The 25,554-nt window shown below is 34.7% G+C and overlaps 2 protein-coding genes across 3 annotated transcripts in view; one reads left to right on the plus strand and one right to left on the minus strand.

Annotated features, from left to right (window-relative positions):
• Nucleotides 1-7,089, minus strand: part of LOC133577749 (uncharacterized) — a 62,985-nt gene extending 55,896 nt beyond the window's left edge. For both annotated transcript variants that reach the window (XM_061931766.1, XM_061931749.1), the window contains exon 1: nt 6,980-7,089. In XM_061931766.1, the coding sequence (XP_061787750.1) occupies nt 6,980-7,024 (45 nt within the window). In that variant the 5' untranslated portion in view covers nt 7,025-7,089. The remainder of the gene's footprint in view (nt 1-6,979) is intronic.
• The window catches only part of selenoe (selenoprotein e), a 52,400-nt gene that overhangs the window by 21,784 nt on the left and 5,062 nt on the right, over nt 1-25,554 (plus strand). The window contains exons 2-4 of the mRNA XM_061931777.1: nt 12,935-13,189; nt 13,291-13,367; nt 16,011-16,089. Of these exons, the coding sequence (XP_061787761.1) occupies nt 13,097-13,189; nt 13,291-13,367; nt 16,011-16,089 (249 nt within the window). The 5' untranslated portion in view covers nt 12,935-13,096. The remainder of the gene's footprint in view (nt 1-12,934; nt 13,190-13,290; nt 13,368-16,010; nt 16,090-25,554) is intronic.

Genomic DNA, 25,554 nt, shown 5'->3' on the forward strand with positions numbered 1-25,554 from the left:
GAAAAAATCCAACACCAACCGACTGAAACCATTCCAACATCAACACATTCTACTCATCCTGGAAATTCAAACTATCATTTTTCCAAGTTAAAAAAAAAAATTCCACGAATTCTCAGAAATCCCGTTTTTCAAACCCTTACTTTTCAATCCTTCAACATTTTTCAACCCACTTCAACCGTCAAAACATTCCTCTTAATCAGGACAAAAAAACAAAGTTGTTTTTTGAACTGGAAAAATTCCCGGTTTTCCCGAAATTCCTGGAATGTCTTAATCCAAATTCTCAATTAAAAATGTTACTACTTCCACATTTCTTGACCAATTTAAAAAAAAATCCAACACCAACCGACTGAAACCATTCCAACATCAACATATTCTACTCATCCTGGAAATTCAAACTATAATTTTTCCAAGTTAAAAAAAAAATTCCACGAATTCTCAGAAATCCCGTTTTTCAAACCTTTACTTTTCAATCCTTCAACATTTTTCAACCCACTTCAACCGTCAAAACATTCCTCTTAATCAGGACAAAAAACAAAGTTTTTTTTTTAACTGGAAAAATTCCCGGTTTTCCCGAAATTCCTGGAATGTCTTAATCCAAATTCTCAATTAAAAATGTTACAAACTTCCACATTTCTTGACCAATTTGAAAAAAGCCAACACCAACCGATTCAAACCATTCCAACATCAATATAATCTACTCATCCTGGAAATTCAAACTATCATTTTTCCAAGTTAAAAAAAAAATTCCACGAATTCTCAGAAATCCCATTTTTCAAACCCTTACTTTTCAATCCTTCAACATTTTTCAACCCACTTCAACCGTCAAAATATTCCTCTTAATCAGGACAAAAAACAAAGTTATTTTTTGAACTGGAAAAATTCCCGGTTTTCCCGAAATTCCTGGAATGCCTTAATCCAAATTTTCAATTAAAAATGTTAGTACTTCCACATTTCTTGACAAATTTGAAAAAATCCAACACCAACCGAATGAAACCATTCCAACAACAACATATTCTACTCATCCTGGAAATTCAAACTATCATTTTTCCAATTAAAAAAGAATTCCAGGAATTCTCAGAAATCCCGTTTTTTCAAACCCTTTTTTTCTATCGACTACTCCTTCAACATTTTTCAACCCACTTCAACCGTCAAAACATTCCTCTTAATCAGGACAAAAAACTAAATTGTTTTTTGAACTGGAAAAATTCCCGGTTTTCCCGAAATTCCTGGAATGCCTTAATCCAAATTTTCAATTAAAAATGTTAGTACTTCCACATTTCTTGACCAATTTGAAAAATTCCAACACCAACCGATTCAAACCATTCCAACATCAACATATTCTACTCATCCTGGAAATTCGAACTATCATTTTTCCAAGTTAAAAAAAAATTCCAGGAATTCTCAGAAATCCCGTTTTTTCAAACCCTTTTTTCTATCGACATTTTTCGACCCACTTCAACCATCAAAACATTCCTCTAATCAGGACAAAGAACGAAATAGTTTTTTGAACTGGAACAATTCCAGGAATTCCATAATGCAATTTTTCAATTAAAAATGTTACTACTACAACATTTCTCGACCGAATTGAAGAATTCCAACACCAACCAATTCAGCTCATTCAGGACATTCATGCTCTTAATCAAAAAAAAAAAAAAAATCCTGTTATTCCCAAATTTCCAGGAAGTTCCCATTGAAATGAATGGAACATTTTCCAAGTTGCACAATTCCCACATTTTTCAAGCTATTCAAACCATTCCAACATCAACACATTCCACTCATCCTGGAAATTCAAACTATCATTTTTCCAAGTTAAAAAAAAAATTCCAGGAATTCTCAGAAATCCCATATTTTCAAACTCTTTTTTTCAATCAACTACTCCTTCAACATTTTTCAATCCACTTCAACCGTCAAAACGTTCCTCTTAATCAGGACAAAAAACAAAGTTGTTTTTTGAACTGGAAAAATTCCCGGTTTTCCCAAAATTTCTGGAATGCTTTAATCCAATTTCTCAATTAAAAATGTTACAAACTTCCACATTTCTTGACCAATTTGAAAAAAGCCAACACCAATCGATTCAAACCATTCCAACATCAACATATTCTACTCATCCTGGAAATTCAAACTATCATTTTTCCAAGTTAAAAAAAAAATTCCACGAATTCTCAGAAATCCCGTTTTTCAATCCTTCAACATTTTTCAACCCACTTCAACCGTCAAAACATTCCTCTTAATCAGGACAAAAAACTAAATTGTTTTTTGAACTGGAAAAATTCCCGGTTTTCCCAAAATTCCTGGAATGCTTTGATCCAATTTCTCAATTAAAAATGTTACTACTTCCACATTTCTTGACCAAATTGAAAAATTCCAACACCAACCGTTTCAAACCATTCCAACATCAACATATTCTACTCATCCTGGAAATTCGAACTATCATTTTTCCAAGTTAAAAAAAAATTCCAGGAATTCTCAGAAATCCCGTTTTTTCATACCCTTTTTTTCTATCGACTACTCCTTCAACATTTTTCAACCCACTTAAACCGTCAAAATATTCCTCTTAATCAGGACAAAAAACAAAGTTATTTTTTGAACTGGAAAAATTCCCGGTTTTCCCGAAATTCCTGGAATGCCTTAATCCAAATTCTCAATTAAAAATGTTACTACTTTCACATTTCTTGACCAATTTGAAAAAATCCAACACCAACCGACTGAAACCATTCCAACATCAACATATTCTACTCATCCTGGAAATTCGAACTATCATTTTTCCAAGTTAAAAAAAAATTCCTGGAATTCTCAGAAATCCCGTTTTTTCAAACCCTTTTTTCTATCGACTACTCCTTCAACATTTATCGACCCACTTCAACCGTCAAAACATTCCTCTTAATCAGGACAAAAAACAAAATTGTTTTTTGAACTGGAAAAATTCCCGGTTTTCCCGAAATTCCTGGAATGCTTTAATCCAATTTCTCAATTAAAAATGTTACTACTTCCACATTACTTGACCAATTTGAAAAATTCCAACATCAACATATTCTACTCATCCTGGAAATTCAAACTATCATTTTTCCAATTAAAAAAAAATTCCAGGAATTCTCAGAAATCCCGTTTTTTCAAACCCTTTTTTCTATCGACTACTCCTTCAACATTTTTCGACCCACTTCAACCGTCAAAACATTCCTCTTAATCAGGACAAAGAACGAAATAGTTTTTTGAACTGGAACAATTCCAGGAATTCCATAATACAATTTTTCAATTAAAAATGTTACTACTACAACATTTCTTCAAAGTTCCACAACTTCCACATTTTTCATCTGATTCAACTGTTCCAACTTCTAAATATTCAGCCTCTTCAGGAATTCTGTGTTTACTTAAAAAATTCTAAAAAAAAAAATCCCGGATTTCCCATAATTCCTTTTTTATTTAATTTTTTTGCATTTTCCCCATTCAAAATGAATTGGCCATTTTTCAAACTTCCACAATTCCCCACATTCTTCAACCCATTCAAACCATTCCACCTTTGACACATTCCACTATTCTGGAAATTCAAACTACCCGTTTTCCAAGTTAAAATTTTTTCCAAATTTTCCCGAAATTCCCTATTACTATTTACTACTTCAACATTTCTTGACCGATTTGAAAAATTCCAACACCAACCAATTCAGCTCATTCAGGACATTCATGCTCTTAATCAAATTAAAAAAAAAAAATCCTCTTATTCCCAAATTTCCAGGAAGTTCCCATTGAAATTAATGGAACATTTTCCAAGTTGCACAATTCCCACGTTTTTCAAGCTATTCAAAGCATTCCAACACCAACACATTCCACTCATCCTGGAAATTCAAACTATCATTTTTCTAAGTAAAAAAAAATTCCACGAATTCTCAGAAATCCCGTTTTTCAAACCCTTCTTTTCAATCCTTCAACATTTTTCAACCCACTTCAACCGTCAAAACATTCCTCTTAATCAGGACAAAAAACAAAGTTGTTTTTTGAACTGGAAAAATTCCCGGTTTTCCCGAAATTCCTGGAATGCTTTAATCCAATTTCTCAATTAAAAATGTTACTTCCACATTTCTTGACCAATTTGAAAAAAATCCAACACCAACCGACTGAAACCATTCCAACTTCAACATATTCTACTCATCCTGGAAATTCAAACCATCATTTTTCCAAGTTAAAAATTTTTTTCCAGGAATTCTCAGAAATCCCGTTTTTCAAACCCTTACTTTTCAATCCTTCAACATTTTTCAACCCACTTCAACCGTCAAAATATTCCTCTTAATCAGGACAAAAAACAAAGTTATTTTTTGAACTGGAAAAATTCCCGGTTTTCCCAAAATTCCTGGAATGTCTTAATCCAAATTCTCAATTAAAAATGTTACTACTTCCACATTTCTTGACCAATTTAAAAAAAAATCCAACACCAACCGACTGAAACTATTCCAACATCAACATATTCTACTCATCCTGGAAATTCAAACTATCATTTTTCCAATTAAAAAAGAATTACAGGAATTCTCAGAAATCCCGTTTTTTCAAACCCTTTTTTCTATCGACTACTCCTTCAACATTTTTCAACCCACTTCAACCGTCAAAACATTCCTCTTAATCAGGACAAAAAACTAAATTGTTTTTTGAACTGGAAAAATTCCCGGTTTTCCCGAAATTCCTGGAATGCTTTGATCCAATTTCTCAATTAAAAATGTTACTACTTCCACATTTCTTGACCAATTTGAAAAATTCCAACACCAACCGATTCAAACCATTCCAACATCAACATATTCTACTCATCCTGGAAATACATACTATCATTTTTCCAATTAAAAAAAATTCCAGGAATTCTCAGAAATCCCGTTTTTTCAAACCCTTTTTTCTATCGACTACTCCTTCAACATTTTTCGACCCACTTCAACCGTCAAAACATTCCTCTTAATCAGGACAAAGAACGAAATAGTTTTTTGAACTGGAACAATTCCAGGAATTCCATAATACAATTTTTCAATTAAAAATGTTACTACTACAACATTTCTCGACCGAATTGAAGAATTCCAACACCAACCAATTCAGCTCATTCAGGACATTCATGCCCTTAATCAAATCAAAAAAAAAAATCCTGTTATTCCCAAATTTCCAGGAAGTTCCCATTGAAATGAATGGAACATTTTCCAAGTTGCACAATTCCCACATTTTTCAAGCTATTCAAAGCATTCCAACATCAACACATTCCACTCATCCTGGAAATTCAAACTATCATTTTTCCAAGTTAAAAAAAAAATTCCAGGAATTCTCAGAAATCCCATATTTTCAAACTCTTTTTTTCAATCAACTACTCCTTCAACATTTTTCAATCCACTTCAACCGTCAAAACGTTCCTCTTAATCAGGACAAAAAACAAAGTTGTTTTTTGAACTGGAAAAATTCCCGGTTTTCCCAAAATTTCTGGAATGCTTTAATCCAATTTCTCAATTAAAAATGTTACAAACTTCCACATTTCTTGACCAATTTGAAAAAAGCCAACACCAATCGATTCAAACCATTCCAACATCAATATAATCTACTCATCCTGGAAATTCAAACTATCATTTTTCCAAGTTAAAAAAAAAATTCCACGAATTCTCAGAAATCCCGTTTTTCAATCCTTCAACATTTTTCAACCCACTTCAACCGTCAAAACGTTCCTCTTAATCAGGACAAAAAACAAAGTTGTTTTTTGAACTGGAAAAATTCCCGGTTTTCCCGAAATTCCTGGAATGCTTTGATCCAATTTCTCAATTAAAAATGTTACTACTTCCACATTTCTTGACCAATTTGAAAAATTCCAACACCAACCGTTTCAAACCATTCCAACATCAACATATTCTACTCATCCTGGAAATTCGAACTATCATTTTTCCAAGTTAAAAAAAAATTCCAGGAATTCTCAGAAATCCCGTTTTTTCATACCCTTTTTTCTATCGACTACTCCTTCAACATTTTTCAACCCACTTCAACCGTCAAATCATTCCTCTTAATCAGGACAAAAAACAAAATTGTTTTTTGAACTGGCAAAATTCCCGGTTTTCCCGAAATTCCTGGAATGCCTTAATCCAAATTCTCAATTAAAAATGTTACTACTTTCACATTTCTTGACCAATTTGAAAAAATCCAACACCAACCGACTGAAACCATTCCAACATCAACATATTCTACTCATCCTGGAAATTCGAACTATCATTTTTCCAAGTTAAAAAAAAATTCCAGGAATTCTCAGAAATCCCGTTTTTTCAAACCCTTTTTTCTATCGACTACTCCTTCAACATTTTTCAACCCACTTATTATTAACATTCCTCTTAATCAGGACAAAGAACGAAATAGTTTTTTGAACTGGAACAATTCCAGGAATTCCATAATACAATTTTTCATTTAAAAATGTTACTACTACAACATTTCTCGACCGAATTGAAGAATTCCAACACCAACCAATTCAGCTCATTCAGGACATTCATGCCCTTAATCAAATAAAAAAAAAAAATCCTGTTATTCCCAAATTTCCAGGAAGTTCCCATTGAAATGAATGGAACATTTTCCAAGTTGCACAATTCCCACATTTTTCAAGCTATTCAAAGCATTCCAACATCAACACATTTCACTCATCCTGGACATTCAAACTAACACTTTCCCAAGTTCCAAACCAAATTCCGGTTTTCCTGGAAATTCAAACTCTTCAACATTCAAACTGTTCTTGCATTCTTACTACATTGTGTCAGCATTTCACTTCAACTTCAGCATTCTAGTAAAATAATACATTGTGAGAATCGGTTGGACTCGGAGAATCGATTGTGAATGGAATCGTCACCCCAGGAGTCGGATGGAAAGGTGAGGCAGCCCAAATATTCACAACCCCCAAGAAAGTACTTCATTCGCAAATAGTGCGTTGACAAATAGTGCGTACAAAAAGGTGTCGGTCAAAAGTATTGGGACAGGTTGTGACATGACTCACCGCCCTCCTCAAGCGACGCTGGTTCTTCTTCTTCTTGCTGGGCATGTTGACGCTCACGGAGGATGAAGGAGGAGGATGACGGAGGAGCGTTAAAGGAGCAGTGAAGAAGGAGCAGTGAAAACAGGAGGCAGAGCCTTATAAAAGCCCACCCCCCCTCCCAGCCCCCACCACCGACACTCCCCCGCCATCCCCCACTGACATTCCCCTCGCACATTCTCTCGGAAATAAGTTTGGACTCATTTATTTCCTTCACGCTTCCACAAAATACGACAGCATTAGCGAGTTAGCTTTAGAAGCTAAATTGTCTCCAGGGTGTTGCTGGTTAGCTCGATGGACCTGCCATTTATTTGATGCTCACAAAAAAAAACATTTGTGAAGAATGTTGGATTAAAAAAAATAAGTTTTGACGGTAACTGGAAAAAAAAAGTACCACCCGTTAAAATCTCCTAATTGTGCTGCTTTATTGTTTTTGTCTAACGTTGTAGTTTTTATGTTATTAATGTTTGTGTTAATCATCCGTTATGCAAGTTATTTTAGTAAAAATGAAGTCAAATAAATACAAAGCAACAATAAACAAAACAATATGATGTGAGAACAAACTAGAGCCGATTTTACATTAAAAAAATCTGGTTTTTGGTCGCAACGTCCAACAGTCAGACAGTCGTCCTCTCAGTGAATTAAGAAATCATGAGTCAGGTGGTTTATTTCATCTGGAAATAACAATATATCAATAATACACGTCAATGTTTATGTGTAAATAACAATATATCAATAATACATGTTAGTGTTTATCTGGAAATAACAATATATCAATAATACATGTTAGTGTTTATCTGTAAATAACAATATATCAATAATACATGTTAGTGTTTATCTGGAAATAACAATATATCAATAATACATGTCTGTGTTTATCTGTAAATAACAATATATCAATAATACACGTCAGTGTTTATGTGTAAATAACAATATATCAATAATACATGTCAGTGTTTATCTGTAAATAACAATATATAATCAATAAATGTCAGTGTTTATCTGTAAATAACAATATATCAATAATACATGTCAGTGTTTATCTGTAAATAACAATATATCAATAATATATGTCAGCGTTTATCTGTAAATAACTACATATAATTAATAAATGTCAGTGTTTATCTGTAAATAACAATATATAAATAATACATGTCAGTGTTTATCTGTAAATAACAATATATCAATAATAAATGTCAGTGTTTATCTGTAAATAACAATATATCAATAATACATGTCAGTGTTTATCTGTAAATAACAATATATCAATAATAAATGTCAGTGTGTATATGTAAATAACAATATATGATTAATAAATGTTAGTGTTTATTTGTAATTAACAACATATAAATAATAAATGTCAGTGTGTGTATATGTAAATAACAATATATCAATAATACATGTCAGTGTTTATCTGTAAATAACAACATATGAATAATAAATGTCAGTTTTTATCTGTAAATAACAATATATCAATAATATATGTCAGCGTTTATCTGTAAATAACTACATATAATTAATAAATGTCAGTGTTTATCTGTAAATAAAAAATATATAAAGAAAACAATGTCAGTGTTTATCTGTAAATAACAATATATCAATAATACATGTCAGTGTTTATCTGTAAATAACAATACAAAAATAATAAATGTCAGTGTTTATCTGTAAATAACAATATATCAATAATACATGTCAGTGTTTATCTGTAAATAACAATATATCAATAATACATGTCAGTGTTTATCTGTAAATAACAATATATCAATAATACACGTCAGTGTTTGTGTAAATAACAATATATCAATAATAGATGTCAGTGTTTATCTGTAAATAACAATATATCAATAATACATGTCTGTGTTTATCTGTAAATAACAATATATCAATAATACACGTCAGTGTTTGTGTAAATAACAATATATCAATAATACATGTCAGTGTTTATCTGTAAATAACAATATATCAATAATACATGTCAGTGTTTATCTGTAAATAACAATATATCAATAATACATGTCAGTGTTTATCTGTAAATAACAATATATCAATAATACATGTCTGTGTTTATCTGTAAATAACAATATATACATAAAACATGTCAGTGTTTATCTGTAAATAGCAATATATCAATAATACATGTCAGTGTGTATCTGTAAATAACAATATATCAATAATACATGTCAGTGTTTATCTGTAAATAACAATATATCAATAATACACGTCAGTGTTTGTGTAAATAACAATATATCAATAATAGATGTCAGTGTTTATCTGTAAATAACAATATATCAATAATACACGTCAATGTTTATGTGTAAATAACAATATATCAATAATACATGTTAGTGTTTATCTGTAAATAACAATATATCAATAATACACGTCAGTGTTTGTGTAAATAACAATATATCAATAATACATGTCAGTGTTTATCTGTAAATAACAATATATCAATAATACATGTCTGTGTTTATCTGTAAATAACAATATATCAATAATACATGTTAGTGTTTATCTGTAAATAACAATATATCAATAATACACGTCAGTGTTTGTGTAAATAACAATATATCAATAATACATGTCAGTGTTTATCTGTAAATAACAATATATCAATAATACATGTCAGTGTTTATCTGTAAATAACAATATATCAATAATACATGTCAGTGTTTATCTGTAAATAACAATATATCAATAATACATGTCTGTGTTTATCTGTAAATAACAATATATACATAAAAAATGTCAGTGTTTATCTGTAAATAGCAATATATCAATAATACATGTCAGTGTGTATCTGTAAATAACAATACATCAATAATACATGACAGTGTTTATCTGTAAATAAAAATATATCAATAATACATGTCAGTGTTTATCTGTAAATAACAATATATCAATAATACATGTCAGTGTTTATCTGTAAATAACAATATATCAATAATACATGTCAATGTTGATCTGTAAATAACAATATATCAATAATACATGTCAGTGTTTATCTGTAAATAACAATATATCAATAATACATGTCAGTGTTTATCTGTAAATAACAATATATCAATAATACATGTCTGTGTTTATCTGTAAATAACAATATATACATAAAAAATGTCAGTGTTTATCTGTAAATAGCAATATATCAATAATACATGTCAGTGTGTATCTGTAAATAACAATACATCAATAATACATGACAGTGTTTATCTGTAAATAAAAATATATCAATAATACATGTCAGTGTTTATCTGTAAATAACAACATATGAATAATACATGTCAGTGTTTATTTGTAAATAACTATATATATATATATATATATATATATATATATATATATATAATAAATGTTAGTGTTTATTTGTAATTAACAACATATAAATAATAAATGTCAGTGCTTATCTGTAAATAACAATATATGAATAATAAATGTCATTGTTTACCTCTAAATAACATTACATAAATAATAGATGTCAGTGTTTATCTGTAAATAACAATATATCAATAATACATGTCAGTGTTTATCTGTAAATAACAATATATCAATAATACATGTCAGTGTTTATCTGTAAATAACAACATATGAATAATAAATGTCAGTGTTTATTTTTAAATAACAACATATAAATAATAAATGTCAGTGTTTTCTGTAAATAACAATATATAAATAATAAATGTCATTGTTTATCTGTAAATAACAATATATCAATAATACATGTCAGTGTTTATCCGTAAATAACTATATATAATTAATGTCAGTGTTTATCTGTAAATAACAATATATCAATAATAAATGTCAGTGTTTATCTGTAAATAACAATATATAATTAATAAATGTCAGTGTTTATCCGTAAATAAAAAATATATAAATAAAACAATGTCAGTGTTTATCTGTAAATAACAATATATAAATAATACATGTCAGTATTTATCTGTAAATAACATATCAATAATAAATGTCAGTGCTTATCTGTAAATAACAATATATCAATAATACATGTCAGTGTTTATCTGTAAATAACAATATATCAATAATAAATGTCAGTGTTTATCTGTAAATAACAATATATCAATAATACATGTCAGTGTTGATCTGTAAATAACAATATATCAATAATACATGTCAGTGTTTATCTGTAAATAACAACATATGAATAATACATGTCAGTGTTTATCTGTAAATAACAATATATCAATAATGCATGTCAGTGTTTATCTGCAAATAAAAATATATCAATAATAAATGTCAGTGTTTATCTGTAAATAACAACATATGAATAATAAATGTCAGTGTTTATTTGTAAATAACAATATATATACATAATAAATGTTAGTGTTTATTTGTAATTAACAACATATAAATAATAAATGTCAGTTTTTATCTTTAAATAACAATATATAAATAATACATGTCAGTGTTTATTTGTAAATAACAATATATCAATAATACATGTCTGTGTTTATCTGTAAATAACAACATATGAATAATACATGTCAGTGTTTATTTTTAAATAACAACATATAAATAATAAATGTCAGTGTTTTCTGTAAATAACAATATATAAATAATACATGTCATTGTTTTTCTGTAAATAACAATATATCAATAATGCATGTCAGTGTTTATCTGTAAATAACTATATATAATTAATAAATGTCAGTGTTTATCCGTAAATAAAAAATATATAAATAAAACAATGTCAGTGTTTATCTGTAAATAACAATATATAAATAATACATGTCAGTATTTATCTGTAAATAACATATCGATAATATATGTCAGTGTTTATCTGTAAATAACAATATATCAATAATACATGTCAGTGTTTATCTGTAAATAACAATATATCAATAATACATGTCAGTGTTTATCTGTAAATAACAATATATCAATAATACATGTCAGTGTTTATCTGTAAATAACAATATATAAATAATAAATATCAGTGTTTAACGGCAACAACATAAAAGCATCAGATTTAGTGTTAGCATGTTAGCATTAGCATTGGGTTCACTGAAGTTAAAACGAAACAACTATGGGAACTTTCCCCTGTTACCCGGGTAAATAAGGTTCCCCCTTTGTTGCCACCTGAAACTAACCGGGTAGATATAGTTCCACAGGGACAATGGATCTAAATCTAGTTGGGACTTTCTAAAGGTTCCAGGAACTTTAGAGTGTTTGTTGTCGACTGCTGATTGGTTGAACACCATTGGGGGCGTTCCTAAAAACGTAGTATTTGAACACAAATGCGACACTAATGTTTTAAGTCTTATTTCTTGTGTTCAGTAAGCAGGTTGTGTTATGTTTGACTATTTGTGTTGACGTCTTGTGTTAGTCGCATTTTTCTCGCTGTAGGAAAAGGTTGTTTGCATTGGGTCGTACAAGTACATGCTGTGCTTCACTCCCTTCAAAGCACTGCATGGTCATTGACATGTTGTCCAAAGGATGCCGGCATATTTGAATTTGCGTCAGATACCTGAAATTAAACTGGAAACAGTTTAATGCGATTAATCTCGATTATTTACAATTTAGCTATGAACAAAATGCAATGAATCATGTTTATATACAAGTTAACTGTAGACAATGCGATGAATCATGATTAACTACACGTTAACTTAACTAAATACAACTACATATGGACAAAATGGACTCCCGGATGAAGTTTTGCCTCAATTCCTGTGAGAATCCTGCGTGTGACTGAAGCATTAAGTAGTGGGGGCTGGTTAGCTTAGCTGCAGGTAGCATCCGTGGGCAGATAATACTGTATCATCCCTTTCCTTTTCGACCTTAACAGGTGTTCACGTCGAAGAAATGCCATTGATCACGCATTCTTTCTTCAAATGAGGGATTAGGCAAAAACGTTTGCAAATTGTCCTGGAACACTTTTTGTTGGACTCTTAAAATGTGGACTTATAGGTGCGTGTGTGACGTGGAGCAGGTGTCGCTCCCCCCGGCGTGGGAAAAGACGATAAGGGCGCAGGTGTGAGCCGTGACGTCATCAGACCTGCACAAAACCAGCGAGCGCTATGGTCCTGCGCGGGAGTCCTCCAGGTGGAGCCGATCAGACCGCTCGGAGACATGTGGGCCTTAGTGGCGCTCGCCCTCGTGGCGGCGGTGGCGGCGGCGTCAGAAGTGAACCAGGAGACGGTCATCGCGAGAGGGAAACTTTTGGTGAGTCTATTTTGGGGATTGGGCTTCCATGTCGTGCCATCAGGTGACTGTGGGTCTGGTCTGATCTGGTCTGGTCTGGTCTGGTCTGATCTGGTCTGCAGGCCCCCAGCGTGGTCGGGTGAGGCATCAAGAAGATGCCCGAGCTGCATCACTTCCTGATGGAGCGCTGGGCGCTGTAGTATCCTTCCTCACCAGCACGAATGAGCTCAGGAAATCATTTCTTCACTTGTTGCTAGGCAGATTTCACCCATAGTCACGTATTGCATGTTTTGCTGCAGAAAGTACATTATTTGAAACATAGAAATGTGAAAAAAAAGTGACATCATGGTGGAAAAAGTGACACCATGGTGAAAAAAGTGACATCATGGTGAAAAAAGTGACATCATGGTGAAAAAAGTGACATTATGGTGAAAAAAGGGACATCATGGTAGAAAAAGTGACATAATGGTGAAAAAAGGGACATCATGGAAGAAAAAGTGACATAATGGTGGAAAAAGTTAAATCATGGTGAAAAAAGTGACATCATGGTGGAAAAAGTTAAATCGTGGTGAAAAAAGTGACATAATGGTGAAAAAAGGGACATCATGGTAGAAAAAGTGACATAATGGTGGAAAAAGTTAAATCATGGTGAAAAAAGTGACATCATGGTGGAAAAAGTGACATCATGGTGGAAAAAGTTAAATCATGGTGAAAAAAGTGACATAATGGTGAAAAAAGGGACATCATGGTGAAAAAAGTGACATCATGGTGGAAAAAAGTGACATCATGGTGAAAAAAGTGACATCATGGTGAAAAAAGGGACGTCATGGTAGAAAAAGTGACATAATGGTGGAAAAAGTTAAATCATGGTGAAAAAAGTGACATCATGGTGGAAAAAGTGACATCATGGTGGAAAAAGTTAAATCATGGTGAAAAAAGTGACATAATGGTGAAAAAAGGGACATCATGGTGAAAAAAGTGACATCATGGTGGAAAAAAGTGACATCATGGTGAAAAAAGTGACATCATGGTGAAAAAAGGGACGTCATGGTAGAAAAAGTGACATAATGGTGGAAAAAGTTAAATCATGGTGAAAAAAGTGACATCATGGTGGAAAAAGTGACATCATGGTGGAAAAAGTTAAATCATGGTGAAAAAAGGGACATCATGGTAGAAAAAGTGACATAATGGTGAAAAAAGGGACATCATGGTAGAAAAAGTGACCTAATGGTGGAAAAAGTTAAATCATGGTGAAAAAAGTGACATCAAGGTGGAAAAAGTGACATCATGGTGGAAAAAGTTAAATCATGGTGAAAAAAGTGACATAATGGTGAAAAAAGGGACATCATGGTAGAAAAAGTGACATAATGGTGGAAAAAGTGACATCATGGTGGGAAAAAGTGACATCATGGTGAAAAAAGTGACATCATGGTGGAAAAAGTGACATAATGGTGAAAAAAGGGACATCATGGTACAAAAAGTGACATAATGGTGGAAAAAGTTAAATCATGGTGAAAAAAGGGACATCATGGTAGAAAAAGTGACATCATGGTGAAAAAGGGGACATCATGGTAGAAAAAGTGACATAATGGTGAAAAAAGGGACATCATGGTAGAAAAAGTGACATAATGGTGGAAAAAGTTAAATCATGGTAGAAAAAGTGACATCAAGGTGGAAAAAGTGACATCATGGTGGAAAAAGTTAAATCATGGTGAAAAAAGTGACATAATGGTGAAAAAAGGGACATCATGGTAGAAAAAGTGACATAATGGTGGAAAAAGTTAAATCATGGTGAAAAAAGTGACATCATGGTGAAAAAAGGGACATCATGGTAGAAAAAGTGACATAATGGTGAAAAAAGGGACATCATGGTAGAAAAAGTGACATAATGGTGGAAAAAGTTAAATCATGGTGGAAAAAGTGACATCATGGTAAATATTAAAATACCATTTGTTGTTCGTGTTGCAAAATATCTTTGTCAAACTGTGATAGTTTTTATGTTATTAAGGTGTTGTTTCTCATAACCTTGTTCAAATCTCCCCTAACTTGTGCTGCAAAATGTTGTGTCCAACTATTGTTCTATGCATTTGTATTTAGTCTGACTACTATACTTTTATAGTTCTTATGTTACTCACTGGATGATGTCACTGATCAGAAAATGTCATTTAGAATAACTTCAAAACTGTAACGGCACACTTAGTGGTAGTACTTAGTAGTAGTGTTGTATTTAGTGGTAGTACTTAGTAGTAGTGGTGTAATTAGTGGTAGTACTTAGTTGTAGTGGTGTAGGTAGTGGTAGTACTTAGTAGTAGTGTTGTACTTAGTAGTAGTACTTAGTAGTGGTAGTACTTAGTGGTAGTGGTGTATTTAGTGATAGTATTTAGTAGTAGTGGTGTACTTGGTGATAGTACTTAGTAGTAGTGATGTACTTAGTAAACAAACAGACTTATGACCAATGTGCATTAGTCAACAAACAGACTTATGACCAATGTGCATTAGTCAACAAACAGACTTATGACCAATGTGCATTAGTCAACAAACAGATTTATGACCAATGTGCATTAGTCAACAAACAGACTTATGACCAATGTGCATTAGTCAACAAACAGATTTATGACCAATGTGCATTAGTCAACAAATAGACTTATGACCAATGTGCATTAGTCAACAAACAGACTTATGACCAATGTGCATTAGTCAACAAACAGACTTATGACCAATGTGCATTAGTCAACAAACAGACTTATGACCAATGTGCATTAGTCAACAAACAGCGCCCTCTAGTGGTTTAGTCTCCTTCCAACACTGTTATTACTTTCCTTGATCCTGTTTCCCCTCACAGTCACAACCTGGAATACGACTCCTCGGAGGAGACCAATCCCAGGTTGATGTTTTATAACGAGAAGGACGAGATGGTGAAGGTAAGTCCTGAATGTGAGGAGATAATACGTGAATATTACGTTTGGATTTATTGATTCTTCTTCTTCTGTTGATTATTGGCTGTTTGATGCAGGGGTGTCCTAACTTTCTCCACTGAGGCTCGGAGTGACTTACACTTGCATCACGTCTCATAAGCTTGACAACACAATAGAATATAATAAATATATATATATATTTAGGAACATTTTTGTTGTAAGGATCAATTATTAATTAAAGCTGCAAGCAGCGTTGGTCGGGCCCGCGTATTTGGCAGGTGTTAGTCCTAAGTGTCCCAATATTTACGTCAAGCTTTAGTCCCAAGTGTCCCAAAACTTTTGTCAAGTTGTAGTCCCAAGTGTCCCATTACTTTTGTCAAGTTTTAGTCCCAAGTGGCCCAATACTTTTGTCAAGTTTTAGTCTTAAGTGTCCCAATACTTTTGTCCAGTATTAGTCCTAAGTGTCCCAAAAATTTTGTCCAGGTTTTAGTCCGAAGTGTCCCAATACTTTTGTCAAGTTGTAGTCCGAAGTGTCCCAATACTTTTGTCTACTTTTAGTCCGAAGTGTTTAGTGTAAGTGTCCCAATACTTTTGTCCAGTGTAAATGTCCCAATACTTTTGTCCAGTTTTCGTCATAAGTTACCCAATACTTTTGTCCATTTGTAGTCATAAGTGTCCCAATACTTTTGTCAAGTTGTAGTCCCAAGTGTCCCAGTACTTTTGTCCAGTTTTCGTCCTAAGTGTCCCAATACTTTTGTCCAGTGGTAGTCATAAGTGTCCCAATACTTTTGTCTACTTTTAGTCCGAAGTGTCCCAATACTTTTGTCTAGTGTACCTACCTTGTCTGCATTGTGTGGGCACGTTGGTGCTTCCTGATTTTAAGCAGCCATCTTTAAAAAAACAGCAGCACAGCAGCATCAGCGCAGCGGTTATTTGAAGGGTCATAAAATCAAAACCGGAGCCGGTATCAAAACTGTTTCGCCAACTTTTAATCAGAAGGGTTCAATCTCTCTCCTGTGTTAGTTTGAAGCCGAAACGACAAACGCGCTCAGAGGAGATAATGTTTGAAGAAAGGTGACCGTTTTTTACAAAACTGTTGTGTTGAAGGGGGAATAGCAAACTTCCTGTTGATTGTTGCTGGGGGTTGTCAATTTATGAAATGTAGGTCTAAGTGAGACCTACATAGAAGTTTTTGTTTCATGTCTCTCCGACCTTTCCAGTGGGAGTTACAGGCAGTTTTGTCATTTTTTTCTTCTTCCGAGGAGCATTTTTTTCTGCGTTTTATTCAAAAATTGCGCTAGAGCGCAATTTTGAGATTTGGGGTTAGGTTTTTTTATTAGATCGCAATTTTTGCCGGTCCTGATGTGTGTGTTCAGTTCGGTGAGTTTTGAAGCATGTTTAGAGGGTCAAATTACAGCTCAAAGAGGCAAAAGTGACTGTTTTTAGTACATTTTTGTCTTGAAGGGGGAATTGCCAACTTCCTGTTGATTTTTGCCCAAGCATACACAATTATGAAAGGTAGGTGTAAGTCAGACCTACATAGAGGTTTTTGTTTCATGTCTCTCCGACCTTTCTAGTGGGAGTTACAGGCAGTCTAGTTTTTTTTTCCCTAGAGGGCGCTAGAGCGCAAAATTGATTTTTGGGGTTTGGTTTTTTCATCAAAGGGCAATTTTCGCCAGCCCTGATGTGTGCGTCAAATATGGTGAGTTTTGAAGCATGTTAAGTGGGTCAAATTGCAGCTCAAAGAGGCGGCCGGTATAATAATAATAATAAAACCTTAGAAATTCAATAGGTCCTTATGTCCCATTCTATAAGGACTCCCTGTGGGAGTCCTTATACAATGGGCCATGCGGGCCCTAATTAAAGCTGCAAGCAGCATTGGTCGGGCCCGCGTATTTGGCAGGTGCTAGTCCTAAGTGTCCCAATACTATTGTCCAGTTTTAGTCCTAAGTGTCCCAATACTTTTGTCAAGTTGTAGTCCTAAGTGTCCCAATACTTTTGGCCAGTGTAGGTGTCCCAATACTTTTGTCCAGTGGTAGTCCTAAGGGACCTACGGAGAGGTTTTTGTTTCATGTCTCTCCGACCTTCCCGGTGGGAGTTACAGGCAGTTTTGTCATTTTTTTCTTCCGAGGAGCAGTTTTTTCTGCGTTTTATTCAAAAATTGCGCTAGAGCACAATTTTGAGATTTGGGGTTAGGTTTTTTTTATTAGATCGCAATTTTTGCCAGTCCTGATGTGTGCGTTCAGTTCGGTGAGTTTTGAAGCATGTTAAGGGGGTCAAATTACAGCTCAAAGAGGCAAACGTGACTGTTTTTAGTACATTTTTGTCTTGAAGGGGGAATTGCCAACTTCCTGTTGATTTTTTCTGGGGGTTGTCAATTTATGAAATGTAGGTCTAAGTGAGACCTACATAGAGGTTTTTGTTTCATGTCTCTCCGACCTTCCCAGTGGGAGTTACAGGCAGTTTTGTCATTTTTCTTCTTCCGAGGAGCAGTTTTTTCTGTGTTTTATTCAAAAATTGAGATTTGGGGTTAGGTTTTTTTTATTAGATCGCAATTTTTGCCAGTCCTGATGTGTGTGTTCAGTTCGGTGAGTTTTGAAGCATGTTAAGGGGGTCAAATTACAGCTCAAAGAGGCAAAAGTGACTGTTTTTAGTAAATTTTTGTCTTGAAGGGGGAATTGCCAACTTCCTGTTGATTTTTGCTGAAGGTTGTCAATTTATGAAATGTAGGTCTAAGTGAGACCTACATAGAGGTTTTTGTTTCATGTCTCTCCGACCTTTCCAGTGGGAGTTACGGGCAGTTTTGTAATTTTTTTCTTCCGAGGAGCAGTTTTTTCTGCGTTTTATTCAAAAATTGCGCTAGAGCGCAATTTTGAGATTTGGGGTTAGGTTTTTTTATTAGATCGCAATTTTTGCCAGTCCTGATGTGTGTGTTCAGTTCGGTGAGTTTTGAAGCATGTTAAGGGGGTCAAATTACAGCTCAAAGAGGCAAACGTGACTGTTTTTAGTACATTTTTGTCTTGAAGGGGGAATTGCCAACTTCCTGTTGATTTTTGCTGGAAGTTGTCAATTTATCAAATGTAGGTCTAAGTGAGACCTACATAGAGGTTTTTGTTTCATGTCTCTCCGACCTTTCCAGTGGGAGTTACAGGCAGTTTTGTCATTTTTTTCTTCCGAGGAGCAGTTTTTTCTGCGTTTTATTCAAAAATTGCGCTAGAGCGCAATTTTGAGATTTGGGGTTAGGTTTTTTTATTAGATCGCAATTTTTGCCAGTCCTGATGTGTGTGTTCAGTTCGGTGAGTTTTGAAGCATGTTAAGGGGGTCAAATTACAGCTCAAAGAGGCAAAAGTGACTGTTTTTAGTACATTTTTGTCTTGAAGGGGGAATTTCCAACTTTCTGTTAATTTTTGCTGGGGGTTGTCAATTTATGAAATGTAGGCTTAAGTGAGACCTACATAGAGGTTTTTGTTTCATGTCTCTCCGACCTTCCCAGTGGGAGTTACAGGCAGTTTTGTCATTTTTTTCTTCCGAGGAGCAGTTTTTTCTGCGTTCTATTCAAAAATTGCGCTAGAGCGCAATTTTGAGATTTGGGGTTAGGTTTTTTTATTAGATCGCAATTTTTGCCAGTCCTGATGTGTGTGTTCAGTTCGGTGAGTTTTGAAGCATGTTAAGGGGGTCAAATTACAGCTCAAAGAGGCAAATGTGACTGTTTTTAGTACATTTTTGTCTTGAAGGGGGAATTGCCAACTTCCTGTTGATTTTTACTGGGGGTTGTCAATTTATGAAATGTAGGTCTAAGTGAGACCTACATAGAGGTTTTTGTTTCATGTCTCTCCGACTTTCCCAGTGGGAGTTACAGGCAGTTTTGTCATTTCTTCTTCTTCCGAGGAGCAGTTTTTTCTGTGTTTTATTCAAAAATTGCGCTAGAGCGCAATTTTGAGATTTGGGGTTAGGTTTTTTTATTAGATCGCAATTTTTGCCGGTCCTGATGTGTGTGTTCAGTTCGGTGAGTTTTGAAGCATGTTAAGGGGGTCAAATTACTGCTCAAAGAAGCAAACGTGACTGTTTTTAGTACATTTTTGTCTTGAAGGGGGAATTGCCAACTTCCTGTTGATTTTTGCTGGGGGTTGTCAACTTATGAAATGTAGGTCTAAGTAAGACCTACATAGAGGTTTTTGTTTCATGTCTCTCCGACCTTCCCAGTGGGAGTTACAGGCAGTTTTGTCATTTTTTTCTTCCGAGGAGCAGTTTTTTCTGCGTTTTATTCAAAAATTGCGCTACAGCGCAATTTTGAGATTTGGGGTTAGGTTTTTTTATTAGATCGCAATTTTTGCCAGTCCTGATGTGTGTGTTCAGTTCGGTGAGTTTTGAAGCATGTTAAGGGGGTCAAATTACAGCTCAAAGAGGCAAAAGTGACTGTTTTTAGTACATTTTTGTCTTGAAGGGGGAATTGCCAACTTTCTGTTGATTTTTGCTGGGGGTTGTCAATTTATCAAATGTAGGTCTAAGTAAGACCTACATAGAGGTTTTTGTTTCATGTCTCTCCGACCTTTCCAGTGGGAGTTACAGGCAGTTTTGTCATTTTTTTCTTCCGAGGAGCAGTTTTTTCTGCGTTTTATTCAAAAATTGCGCTAGAGCGCAATTTTGAGATTTGGGGTTAGGTTTTTTTTATTAGATCGCAATTTTTACCGGTCCTGATGTGTGTGTTCAGTTCGGTGAGTTTTGAAGCATGTTAAGGGGGTCAAATTACAGCTCAAAGAGGCAAAAGTGACTGTTTTTAGTACATTTTTGTCTTGAAGGGGGAATTGCCAACTTCCTGTTGATTTTTGCTGGGGGTTGTCAATTTATCAAATGTAGGTCTAAGTGAGACCTACATAGAGGTTTTTGTTTCATGTCTCTCCGACCTTTCCAGTGGGAGTTACAGGCAGTTTTGTCATTTTTTTCTTCCGAGGAGCAGTTTTTTCTGCGTTTTATTCAAAAATTTTGAGATTTGGGGTTAGGTTTTTTTATTTAGATCGCAATTTTTGCCGGTCCTGATGTGTGTGTTCAGTTCGGTAAGTTTTGAAGCATGTTAAGGGGGTCAAATTACAGCTCAAATAGGCAAAAGTGACTGTTTTTAGTACATTTTTGTCTTGAAGGGGGAATAGAAAACTTCCTGTTGATTGTTGCTGGGGGTTGTCGGTTTATGAAATGTAGGTCTAAGTGAGACCTACATAGAGGTTTTTGTTTCATGTCTCTCCGACCTTTCCAGTGGGAGTTACAGGCAGTTTTGTCATTTTTTTCTTCCGAGGAGCAGTTTTTTCGGCGTTTTATTCAAAAATTGCGCTAGAGCGCAATTTTGAGATTTGGGGTTAGGTTTTTTTTATTAGATCGCAATTTTTGCCAGTCCTGATATGTGCGTTCAGTTCGGTGAGTTTTGAAGCATGTTAAGGGGGTCAAATTACAGCTCAAAGAGGCAAAAGTGACTGTTTTTAGTACATTTTTGTCTTGAAGGGGGAATTGCCAACTTCCTGTTGATTTTTGCTGGTGGTTGTCAATTTATGAAATGTAGGTCTAAGTGAGCCCTACATAGAGGTTTTTGTTTCATGTCTCTCCGACCTTCCCAGTGGGAGTTACAGGCAGTTTTGTCTTTTTTTTTCATCCGAGGAGCAGTTTTTTCTGCGTTTTATTCAAAAATTGTGCTAGAGCGCAATTTTGAGATTTGGGGTTAGGTTTTTTTATTAGATCGCAATTTTTGCCAGTCCTGATGTGTGTGTTCAGTTCGGTGAGTTTTGAAGCATGTTAAGGGGGTCAAATTACAGCTAAAAGAGGCAAAAGTGACTGTTTTTAGTACATTTTTGTCTTGAAGGGGGAATTGCCAACTTCCTGTTGATTTTTTCTGGGGGTTGTCAATTTATCAAATGTAGGTCTAAGTGAGACCTACATAGAGGTTTTTGTTTCATGTCTCTCCGACCTTCCCAGTGGGAGTTACAGGCAGTTTTGTCATTTGTTTCTTCCGAGGAGCATTTTGTTTCTGCGTTTTATTCAAAAATTGCGCTAGAGCGCAATTTTGAGATTTGGGGTTAGGTTTTTTTATTAGATCGCAATGTTTGCCAGTCCTGATGTGTGTGTTCAGTTCGGTGAGTTTTGAAGCATGTTAAGGGGGTCAAATTACAGCTCAAAGAGGCAAAAGTGACTGTTTTTAGTACTTTTTTGTCTTGAAGGGGGAATTGCCAACTTCCTGTTGATTTTTGCCCGAGGAAATTAATTAATGAAAAGTAGGACTAAGTGAGCCCTACATAGAGGTTTTTGTTTCATATCTCTCCAACCTTCCCAGTGGGAGTTACAGGCAGTTTTGTTATTTTTTTCTTCCGAGGAGCAGTTTTTTCTGCGTTTTATTCAAAAATTGCGAGCGCAATTTTTGAGATTTGGGGTTAGGTTTTTTTATTAGACCGCAATTTTTTCCAGTCCTGATGTGTGTGTTCAGTTCGGTGAGTTTTGAAGCATGTTAAGGGGGTCAAATTACAGCTCAAAGAGGCAAAAGTGACTGTTTTTAGTACATTTTTGTCTTGAAGGGGGAATAGCAAACTTTCTGTTGATTGTTGCTGGGGGTTGTCAATTTATGAAATGTAGGTCTAAGTGAGACCTACATAGAGGTTTTTGTTTCATGTCTCTCCGACCTTCCCAGTGGGAGTTACAGGCAGTTTTGTCATTTTTTTCTTCCGAGGAGCAGTTTTTTCTGCGTTTTATTCAAAAATTGCGCTAGAGCGCAATTTTGAGATTTGGGGTTAGGTTTTTTTATTAGATCGCAATTTTTGCCAGTCCTGATGTGTGTGTTCAGTTCGGTGAGTTTTGAAGCATGTTAAGGGGGTCAAATTACAGCTCAAAGAGGCAAAAGTGACTGTTTTTAGTACATTTTTGTCTTGAAGGGGGAATTGCCAACTTCCTGTTGATTGTTGCTGGGGGTTGTCAAATTATGAAATGTAGGTCTAAGTGAGACCTACATAGAGGTTTTTGTTTCATGTCTCTCCGACCTTCCCAGTGGGAGTTACAGGCAGTTTTGTCATTTTTTTCTTCCGAGGAGCAGTTTTTTCTGCGTTTTATTCAAAAATTGCGCTAGAGCGCAATTTTGAGATTTGGGGTTAGGTTTTTTTATTAGATCGCAATTTTTTCCAGTCCTGATGTGTGTGTTCAGTACGGTGAGTTTTGAAGCATGTTAAGGTGGTCAAATTACAGCTCAAAGAGGCAAAAGTGACTGTTTTTAGTACATTTTTGTCTTGAAGGGGGAATTGCCAACTTCCTGTTGATTTTTGCTGGGGGTTGTCAATTTATCAAATGTAGGTCTAAGTGAGACCTACATAGAGGTTTTTGTTTCATGTCTCTCCGACCTTTCCAGTGGGAGTTACAGGCAGTTTTGTCATTTTTTCTTCTTCCGAGGAGCAGTTTTTTCTGCGTTTTATTCAAAAATTGCGCTAGAGCACAATTTTGAGATTTGGGGTTAGGTTTTTTTATTAGATCGCAATTTTTGCCAGTCCTGATGTGTGTGTTCAGTTCGGTGAGTTTTGAAGCATGTTAAGGGGGTCAAATTACAGCTCAAAGAGGCAAACGTGACTCTTTTTAGTACATTTTTGTCTTGAAGGGGGAATTGCCAACTTCCTGTTGATTTTTGCTGGGGGTTGTCAATTCATCAAATGTAGGTCTAAGTGAGACCTACATAGAGGTTTTTGTTTCATGTCTCTCCGACCTTCCCAGTGGGAGTTACAGGCAGTTTTGTCATTTTTTTCTTCCGAGGAGCAGTTTTTTCTGCGTTTTATTCAAAAATTGCGCTACAGCGCAATTTTGAGATTTGGGGTTAGGTTTTTTTATTAGATCGCAATGTTTGCCAGTCCTGATGTGTGTGTTCAGTTCGGTGAGTTTTGAAGCATGTTAAGGGGGTCAAATTACAGCTCAAAGAGGCAAAAGTGACTGTTTTTAGTACATTTTTGTCTTGAAGGGGGAATTGCCAACCTCCTGTTGGTTTTTGCTGGGGGTTGTCAATTTATGAAATGTAGGTCTAAGTGAGACCTACATAGAGGTTTTTGTTTCATGTCTCTCCGACCTTCCCAGTGGGAGTTACAGGCAGTTTTGTCATTTTTTTCTTCCGAGGAGCAGTTTTTTCTGCGTTTTATTCAAAAATTGCGCTAGAGCGCAATTTTGAGATTTGGGGTTAGGTTTTTTTATTAGATCGCAATTTTTGCCAGTCCTGATGTGTGTGTTCAGTTCGGTGAGTTTTGAAGCATGTTAAGGGGGTCAAATTACAGCTCAAAGAGGCAAAAGTGACTGTTTTTAGTACATTTTTGTCTTGAAGGGGGAATTGCCAACTTCCTGTTGATTTTTGCTGGGGGTTGTCAATTTATCAAATGTAGGTCTAAGTGAGACCTACATAGAGGTTTTTGTTTCATGTCTTTCCGACCTTTCCAGTGGGAGTTACAGGCAGTTTTGTCATTTTTTTCTTCCGAGGAGCAGTTTTTTCTGCGTTTTATTCAAAAACTGCGCTAGAGCGCAATTTTGAGATTTGGGGTTAGGTTTTTTTTATTAGATCGTAATTTTTGCGAGTCCTGATGTGTGTGTTCAGTTCGGTGAGTTTTGAAGCATGTTAAGGGGGTCAAATTACAGCTCAAAGAGGCAAACGTGACTCTTTTTAGTACATTTTTGTCTTGAAGGGGGAATTGCCAACTTCCTGTTGATTTTTGCTGGGGGTTGTCAATTCATCAAATGTAGGTCTAAGTGAGACCTACATAGAGGTTTTTGTTTCATGTCTCTCCGACCTTTCCAGTGGGAGTTACAGGCAGTTTTGTCATTTTTTTCTTCCGAGGAGCAGTTTTTTCTCCGTTTTATTCAAAAATTGCGCTAGAGCGCAATTTTGAGATTTGGGGTTAGGTTTTTTATTAGATCGCAATTTTTGCCAGTCCTGATGTGTGTGTTCAGTTTGGTGAGTTTTGAAGCATGTTAAGGGGGTCAAATTACAGCTCAAAGAGGCAAAAGTGACTGTTTTTAGTACATTTTTGTCTTGAAGGGGGAATAGAAAACTTCCTGTTGATTGTTGCTGGGGGTTGTCAGTTTATGAAATGTAGGTCTAAGTGAGACCTACATAGAGGTTTTTGTTTCATGTCTCTCCGACCTTCCCAGTGGGAGTTACAGGCAGTTTTGTCATTTTTTCTTCTTCCGAGGAGCAGTTTTTTCTGCGTTTTATTCAAAAATTGCGCTAGAGCGCAATTTTGAGATTTGGGGTTAGGTTCTTTTATTAGATCGCAATTTTTGCCGGTCCTGATGTGTGTGTTCAGTTCGGTGAGTTTTGAAGCATGTTAAGGGGGTCAAATTACAGCTCAAAGAGGCAAACGTGACTGTTTTTAGTACATTTTTGTCTTGAAGGGGGAATTGCCAACTTCCTGTTGATTTTTGCTGGGGGTTGTTAATTTATGAAATGTAGGTCTAAGTGAGACCTACATAGAG

The sequence above is a fragment of the Nerophis lumbriciformis genome, linkage group LG03 (assembly GCF_033978685.3).
Source record: "Nerophis lumbriciformis linkage group LG03, RoL_Nlum_v2.1, whole genome shotgun sequence".
Lineage (NCBI taxonomy): Eukaryota > Metazoa > Chordata > Actinopteri > Syngnathiformes > Syngnathidae > Nerophis > Nerophis lumbriciformis.